Genomic DNA, 9172 nt, shown 5'->3' with positions numbered 1-9172 from the left:
ATGCTGACGTTACTAGGGGGTAGTTTGGACCCACAGTGAAACATCTGAAGTTGAATGCCGCTGTAGTCCTAAGATTCAGAATTCCACCAAAATATTTGCGAAGAATAGGAATCTATGAGAATAAGTGGTACGTTAATAAGTTGTTAATAAGCAGTGCTTAGAATGTCTGCCCCACAAGGTACCTCTATTGTCTGTCTGTGTAAATCTGTGAAAATGTCAACAATGGTCAATTGTCAATATGAGGTGCTGTGTGTACATTACTGTGGACAAAAATTAATTTAAAGGATTTTAACAAATATATAGTATTAAAAATAGGGGAAAATTATGGGGGTCTGAATACTTTCCATACCCACTGTATGTCAGGTTAACTCAATATTCCTAATTGCAAGGTGCAAATGTGAGCCTCTATTTTGTTCCCTGCCAATGGCTGGCAACCATTCCAGGCGGTAGCTCACCTATCACTGACAGTAAGTTGGGATAAGCGCCTGCTCACTTATAATAAGACAGGCAGTATACAAAATTCAAGGATTGATACCTCCTGTCACGACCCATCTATACGGAGGGAGGACCCAAACGCAGGACTCGGGAGATGCAGAGGTAGATCGGGAAAAACGTTTATTGTTCCAAGGTCGGGGATCGGGGAGACAGTCAGGTGATAGAGTGTTGAGGGAATGGCGTGGCGGTGGATCCATTGCCACAGCGACGTGAAACTTGCTCCGTAGCGGGTCCGTTGCTACTGCAGCCTGAACAAGAGTAAGCAGAGAGTTAGTTGAAACCGCAACGTGGGCGTGTCTCGGGAGCGGATCAGTTGCCACTGCTGCGTGAGCATAAGTCAGCAACGAGCCCGTTGAAACCGCGACATGGGTGTGTCTCGGGAGTGGATCCGCTGCAACAGCGACATGAGCCTTGCTTGGTAGCGGGTCCGTTGCTACTGCGATGTGCGCGTGACTTGTCCGGGAGTCCGTTGCCACAGCGACATGGACCTTGCTCGGTAGCGGATCCGTAGCCACTGCAGCGTGAACCTGAGTAAGCAACGAGTCCATTGAAACCGCGACGTAAGCGTAGCTCATCTGATTCTCCAATCCCTGCCGAACCTGGGCCGTGTGGGCCACCAGTTCGGCGCTCTGTCACTCTATCTCCGCCCGCATTTCGAGGCAGAACACCTAGTGATTTGCCGACCCCTCCTCCCTCTGGAGTGGAAGCTTTGCCACCAGCTGCGGGTCTGCTGGTTTCACCGTTGCCGGTGAGGAGTGGGTGGAGGAGGACGGCGTCTTGGTTGCCGCGCAGCGGGAGGCACAAGGGAGCGCCCGGCATGGGCGTCTCCTCTGGCCGCCACGCGGAGGACCCGGGTAGATAGCCACGCGGGTTCCCACAAACGGATTGGAGGACTCGGACCTACCGGGCGAAGACACTCGGGAGCTGGAAACGTGAGGAGGTGAAACAAACTGACTGGGATTAAAGATCGGGCGAAGAGATTTATAGTCGAAATAATCTGAGTCATAGTCAGGCAGTTGGTCATATAAATCAAGGTCCTCCTCATACTCTGAAAAATCAGAGTCCAAAAGAATATGAGGTGCTGGACGGGTCGTGGTCGGGACGTATTCATAGCTCGCCGGCGGAGCATGTGACACGGAAGCGGAGGACGTCATGGACCTACTCGGATTGGACAGGCTTGGGCCTTTGGCAGTTGGTCTACCTTGCGTCACCGGGTCTTTCCTGTTGCGTCCTGTTTTGGCCACATCGTTCTGTCACGACCCATCGAGACGGAGGGAGGACCCAAATGCAGGACTCGGGAGACGCAGAAGTAATTCGGGAAAAACGTTTCTTGTTCCAAGGTCGGGGATCGGGCAGACAGTCAGGTGCAGCAGCGGTAGTTAGGACGTTGGGCGTAGAGAGCAGATCCGCGGCCAGGCTGGAGTTGGTACTCGGGAGATCGATCAAAGAAGGCAGGAGTGTTGAAGGAGTCAGGCTTACGGGGTCGGTCGGAGAATAGGCAGAGGTCGGTACACACAGGTTCACGATCAGAGATACAGGAGTGCAGGAATGGGGCATGAGTTGCAACGATCTGGCGAAGTACTAGTCATCCCCAGGGTCCTATATATACTGGGTGTCATTAGAGTTCATGAGGCGCAGGTGTGTGTCTACTGACTGGCTGGGCACGTCGAGCCCGGGCTGGAAGCCAGGAGCATGACACCTCCAATGTGATCACTTCCTATTTCCTGGTGGGAAAATGGTTTCAATATCCCCCATAAATCAAAGTTTGGCAGGGTCACAGAAAAGATCGTTTTCAACCTTGTATTTAAATCCTGATTTTACTGAAAGTCTATTAGAATCACATGACACATTATTGGATTGTTTTTGTTTTGAATCATGGGATAGATAATTGAAATCATATTGCCAGGTAAATGAAGTTAGCAGACTATTTATTTCAATATGTTTACAGTTGCAGATGATTATTCAAACTAAAAAAGGGATTTTGAAATTCCATCTCTCTCCCAACATACACCAGATGGCGGATTTGTAGTTTGGATTGAATTCAAAAATATGAGATGACCATCGTAACCTCCAAGCATCTGATACACCCCCCCCTCTGCAAAAAAAAAAAAAAAAAAAGTACAACAGGCTTTTGCCCCCTTTGTTGCACATGTGAGTTGTGTGTGATTGTGCAGACAGATAAGGCATTTATTTGCTTGGACAGAGGCAGTCCTGGTTAATCTTTAACCAAAATGTCCGAGGAGGTGTATAAAATGGAGCAAATTCTGTTGATCTTCCCGCAGCAAAGAGGACATTAAAAGGTAAGAAATGGCAAGGGGAATCTTCCAGACTTAATTAAATTCAAATACAAACTGATTTTAAAGACAGAGGGAGTATACAAAAAATACTTTCTCATTTGTTGGGGAGTTTAGGGATATAGCTCTTCAAGCAATCACGATTAGATAACTTTCTTCATGACGGTGTCCCTCTATTAGAAAAATCTCCAAGACTCAAGAAATAGTGGAGTGTACAATGGAACCTTCTGGTTCTGATTATGCTGAACTACCTTCGCTCTTTGCTATTACTGCTAGCATTTTGGGATGGCTCCACAAACAATCAAAAATAAAAACCAAAGACCAAAAAAAAAAACCCCAAATCATAATAGCACCCAAAAAAAAAAAAAAAAAAGCACCACAGTCCATATCTCACGAGATGAGATTCTGTGCATGTTTTGGATCAATTTTGCAGCAACACTTCATCACAAACCTATATCAAGCTGTCTCTCTTCAGCACAAATTTGATAAAATATATTAGATCATTACATGTTGTAAATACATAATAATGATTCCACGTTTGCCTTTAGTGCTGAATTTGGCTATAACTTGCCTTTCCTATATTGTTTTGGACAGGTTGTAAAGATGCATCATTTCTTTGCAAGCTGCACTCTTGTGGCATTGGTGTTAGCTGCATGCCTGGCAGACCACCACCATGGACATGACATGAAATGCCACGAGCTTTCCCCTCCCAATGCAGAATTTGGCTTTGCCTTATACAAAACCCTGAACACCAAAGCAGGTGCTGCAGAGAACATCTTCTTCTCCCCACTGGGGATCTCCACCGCACTGTCGTTACTGTCCTCGGGGGCACATGGTGAGACCCACAGCCAGCTGTTTTCCACTCTTGGCTACAGTGGCAAGGAGGAGGCGACGATCAACCAAGCGTACAAGCATCTTTTGCATATGCTTGGCCATAACATAGAGAACCAGCTGCTTGATGTCACTAATGCAATTGCTGTAGACAACAGCTTCAGTCCTTCTGACATCTTCATGAAAAATGCCAAGGAATTCTACTCTGCTGAGGTTCTCAAGGTTGACTTTGCCAAATCTCAAGAGGCTGCGGCTGAGATCAACTCACACATAGCTGACGAAACACACAACATCATTAAAGACCATGTTAAGAACTTGGATGAAGCCATGGCTATGATACTGATCAACACAGTCTACTTCAAAGGTAGGAGATGGAAAAGACAGAGCATGTCACAGAGTCACAAAGTCTTTCAAACCTTTTCAATGTCTGGTTACAGGAGAGTGGGATAAACCCTTCAACAAGTCGCACACAAGAAAGGCTGACTTCCATGTGGACGAGAATACCAAAGTCGAAGTTGACATGATGGCGAGGACAGGTCGCTACGACTTGTATTACGATGATGACAATGGCACCACCGTCCTCATGCTGCCGTACAAGGGGAACACCTCCATGATGATCATCCTTCCTGATGAGGGCAAGATGAAGAGTGTGGAAGGCTCCATAAACAAGAACTACATTAAGCATTGGCATGACTCCATCTATAGACAGTAAGAATGAAAACAAATTTATCCAAGCAGCATGTTTATGGCATTGACACAAGTTCTTGCTGGTATTTTTCAGATCTGTGGACGTGTTCTTGCCCAAATTTTCAATTTCTGCTACAGCTGCTTTGGACAGCACATTGAAAGAAATGGGAATAACCGCTGCTTTCGGAGACGCTGCTGATTTCTCTGGCATTTCCGATGATGCCAAGCTGAAGCTATCTAAGGTAGAATTGAACACATTTAAGTATAGTAGGAGTCAAATTATATCCTTTCGACATTAAGGAATTTGAAATAACTAACTTTCAAGAGCAAAAAAGGTAAAGGTAAGGTCAAGAATTTGGGGTTTTGGAGACCAGTCGTTGTACGGCGAAAGCAGTGGCTCGACACACCTTATCGCTACTAAATACCATCACACCAACCCCTCAAAAGTAATTTTAGTAAAAACACCTCATAGGGTGGTTTCATACATGCATACTGTACATACATAAAGATTCTTTCAAAGGTCATTTGGAATAGCTCCGACTTTCTTCTTCGACTACAATCTATTTCCTTTCTAACCAACTGCTTTATTTCACAGGTATCCCATGAGGCGGTTCTGAACATTGACGAAACAGGGACCGAAGCAGTATCCGTCACTACACTGGAGATGATGCCGATGAGTATGCCTATGAGTGTGAATCTTAATAGACCATTCTTGGTCTTTATCCTGGAGGACTCCACTTGTAGCATCCTCTTCATGGGCAAGATCAGTAACCCCACAGCCAATTAAATAAACCAGTGTTGCAAAATGTAAAGATATTTTTTCAACCTCATGACAAAGTGTTGTCCATCGCAATTTGGTCATGTAAACATCTATTAACTCAATAAATCCAAGTCAATGGATAGCACAAATATGTCTTTCAGTCTCACCCAAAGGTCAACAAATGGTAAATATTTTGTACACAATGTCAACATGGTATTATACAATGGTGGTGCGTATATGGCTAAAAGAATTGGTAAAAGAATGAAAAAATGTTGAGGTTTCAGGTTTGTCCAACTTGAAGAAATAATGGTGATAATGATGAATGTTACTACTTTATTTTGTGGTGATCTTTCAACATACATAAGCTCTAAATAAGAACATCAATTGGAGTTCAACATAGTACAATAGAACCTGTCGACACAATCTTTTCATTGATGCAGGTCGAGCCCGGATTTATTTTTAAACAACTACACCAACTTTATTAATAACCATTAATGGAACTGTCACCAAACTGTTGTGATCAGAAAATCTTTATCAACTCCGATGGGGGGTAGAATACATTTTCACGAGGTGTGTTTATTTCTAGTGTACTTATAAATGAATCTTCTTATCAGGTACAACTCATGTGAATGATCCAACTAATCTTTTGGCAATGCTACACCATCATGTCCGCACCCTTCAGAACTAAGCTGCAGCCCCTCGAGGACTCACAAGGCTGGGCGAGTGTTTGCCCTCAAAGTAGTGCTCGTTTTTAAAGCTGCCTGGGTTTTTCTGTTCTTTCCTTTTGAGGTGCATAGAAAGGAGGGAGTTGTTTTCAGAAGAAAATGATTAAAAAGCTGCATGAGTATACAGGACAGGCACTTTTTAATGCCTTGCTTAAAGGTCAAGTGTCGTCAAACGGAAGATTTTTGGTATATTATTAAAGAAAACCCCACAGCCAATATGGTCCCGTGTGTTTTGCACCACAAAACAGGATTTTGACATATATAGCTTTTTGTAAACTCCCGCCATGAAAATCCTCTCAGGGATTTGTTTTCGAGAAGAAGCATGAAGTGATGTAGAGGACAGCAGCACCCCCTAGTGAACTCATTTGTTTCCATTAGTTTTACCTCTGGGAAAGGAGCTCGTTTTTCCTTTGTGTTAGCCAAAATGCCGGTTCTTTGGATTGCTGGACATTGCGTGAACACTTGGGAGAATGGAATTACCCTTGATAAGTTTGAAAGAGACCCTCTTTGTTGTGAAAAATGGATTGCACGGGTGCAGAGGACGAGACTTTGGTGGGTTCCAAATAACAGGTAGGTGTGTATACAGCTCCAAAAAAAAAAAAAAAAAAATAGTTTGGGGCAGAACACGTAATCGGTCTCTCTCAAAACGTAGCAAAAGATCCGCGTGTCGATGATGTCGATGTGCGCGTCACCCAGCCAACAATGTCTCGATAGTGTTCATTGCGTACTGCGGCGACTTTGAACATACGACCAAAAAGCAACATAGCTCGGCTCCGCCACACCGGCTGAGGCGTGCGTTCGGTGGTCACAGCTTCTGCGAAGGCTGAGCGTCGGGCTTTGCGACGGGGGCGGCGCTGAAGAACCCAGCCGAGAATGCGTGACTCAGTCGCGTGCACAAATAAAGCGCCTCGGCTCGACTGCGAGCACCCCCCTAAAGCAGCTCTGTCATAAGCCACACCGGCCGGCTACGATGAGCCGCGATGGCTCATCTCCGCCGCGGGAGTGGATCGGACGGGATAAGGTTTGGCGGTGATCGGATATCATCTGAATATGGCTCAAAACAATAGTGTAATATTGCAATGAGGGCTCGAAACAATAGTGTAATATTGCCCCGGTAACTTCACTCAGTTGTGTGGTGTTGTCCTTTTCGAAAAGAGCTTCGGTGTCAGAAGGGGCGTCGGAAAAATGCGAATATCTCTGTTGTTCGGCCTCCATAGTAGCAGGCACTGCACATTTTCAATGGCGGAAGTGACGATGACGTCAAGGACAGAGGACGCGACTAATATGGCGACCACTTGGATGTCGAGGGACACTCAATTGCGCAACTTTGTGCATGGATGACGCGCTCTCCGCTCCCCTACACATCTGCGTTAATTAGGAGGCGCACACCTGTGCCTCATCTGCGATAATGAACCCCAATACTTATAGGACCCAGCAGATGGTCTGGCTTTGCCAGGTCATTGCCATTCATCCCTCATTCCAGCACTTTCTTGTTTCTGATCCCAAATCCCAGTGTATCGACCTCTGCCTGTCCTCCGACCAACCTCGTAAACTTAACGTCCTTGATACTGCTGTTCTCTCTGACTGACCTCCCGGCTTAAAACCTCGGAACGAATAAAGACCTTCTTTTAACTGCTTTCCTGCATACCGAGTCGTGGATTTGGGTCCACAGTAGAGTTCTGGTTATGACCGAACGATCTGGCCATGACATGGACTCGGCCGACTCAGCCGACTCAGCAACTATCTACTGCTCTCTACAATCCAGGGCAGATATCTGGCTGAGCAGGAGACTGCTCTTCAGGTTACCAACCAAAGACTTCTCGAGATCTGTGCCCGATTAGAGCCATGGCTAGCATCTCAGGCTAGCGCTGCTAACACCACTTCGACGGTGCCCGCCACCATTTCTACCCTAGTCCAAGTCACTCCTGCCACCCCACCGGTCACGGAGTTTCAGCGGTTCGGGTACACACATCTCTCCTGGCCTTAACGTGTCTCTGAAGACACTGGGAACATCAAGACCTTTCTAGCTCAGTGCGACCTCCACTTTGAGCTGCAGGCTTCTGCCTTCCAACAGACTGCGCACAGATTGCCTTCGTCATATCCAACCTAACGGGGAGAGCGGAGTCGTGGGCTACAGCTGAATGGAGTCACAACTCCGAAATGTGCCCCTCCTGGACCTCTTTCGTATGTGCCATGAGGCAAGTGTTCCAGTATGCCTCGCCGGAATGCAAGGCAGCAGCGATGTTGATCACTCTTCGACAGGGGCAGCGTCGTGTGGTTGATTATGCAATCAAGTTTTGCATCAGAGCACCTTGTTCAGCTACAGCCTTTATTGACTCGGGATCGGACGCCAATCTGATTAATCCATGGGTAGTCGAGTCCATGAGTGCAGATGTTTTCCAGACGCAATGGTTCTGTAATGTGTACATGGCCAATGGCAAATTTTTATGGCGAGTAACTCACCGTACGCAATCTCTGAGGATGACATTTCGAAACGCACACACAGAGGAGATAAGCTTCTACGTATTTAACTCCCGGAACGGTGATGTCATCCTGGGCAGCCCCTGGCTTAAGAAACACAAACTGCACATTGACTGGACCACCAGGGCATGGGGCACTGAATGCAGCAAGACGTGTCTCGGGGCTTTGAACGAGAGGAACCTGCAGAGGGCCCCGGTAGACCTATGGGAGTCGAAGCTCGTGCCAGAACTATCAGGAGTTCCGTCTTGTTATTGGGATCTTAAAGTGCGCCTGTCATGTAATGGATGATTTTTGGTATATTATTAATGAAAAACCCACAGCCAATATGGTCCCATATGTTTTTTCACCACAAAACATGATTTTGACATATACAGCTTTTTGTAACTCCCGCCTTGAAAATCCTCTCAGGGATTTGTTTTTGAGAAGAAGCAAGAAGTGACGTAGAGGACAGCGGCACCCCCTAGTGGACTCTTTTGTTTCCATTAGTTTTACCTCCGGGAAGGTAGCTCGTTGTTCCTTTGTGTTAGCCAAAATGCCGGCTCATTGCGTTGCTGGACATTGCTTGAACACTCGGGAGAATGGATTTAGCCTTCATAAGTTTGTAAGAGACCCGGTTCGTTGTGAAAAATGGTTTGCACGGGTGCAGAGTACGAGAGCTTCGTGGGTTACAAATAACAGGTAGGTGTGTACACAGCTTCTAAAAAAAAATAATAGTTTGGGGCGGACCACGTAATCGGTCTGTCTCATAACTTAACAAAAGATCCGCTTATGAAATGTGTCAACGTGCGCATACAGCTACGAAAAAAAAAAATAGTTTGGGGCGGACCACGTAATTGGTCTCTCTCATAACGTAACAAAAGATCCGTGTATGAAAAATCTGAATATCTCTGTTGTTCGGC

At 46.0% G+C, this 9172-nt stretch overlaps 1 protein-coding gene across 1 annotated transcript; it reads left to right on the top strand.

Annotated features, from left to right (window-relative positions):
• Window positions 1-2738: 2738 nt before the first annotated feature.
• Window positions 2739-5207, top strand: LOC133496582 (alpha-1-antitrypsin homolog). Its single transcript, XM_061812338.1, has 5 exons — window positions 2739-2795; window positions 3384-3984; window positions 4058-4328; window positions 4402-4549; window positions 4903-5207. The coding sequence occupies exons 2-5, from the start codon at window positions 3393-3395 to the stop codon at window positions 5092-5094; spliced, it is 1203 nt and encodes a 400-aa protein (XP_061668322.1). The 5' UTR covers window positions 2739-2795; window positions 3384-3392; the 3' UTR covers window positions 5095-5207.
• Window positions 5208-9172: the final 3965 nt, after the last annotated feature.

The sequence above is a fragment of the Syngnathoides biaculeatus genome, chromosome 23, assembly GCF_019802595.1.
Source record: "Syngnathoides biaculeatus isolate LvHL_M chromosome 23, ASM1980259v1, whole genome shotgun sequence".
NCBI classification, from domain to species: domain Eukaryota; kingdom Metazoa; phylum Chordata; class Actinopteri; order Syngnathiformes; family Syngnathidae; genus Syngnathoides; species Syngnathoides biaculeatus.
This window is presented reverse-complemented; position numbering and strand designations above follow the sequence as displayed.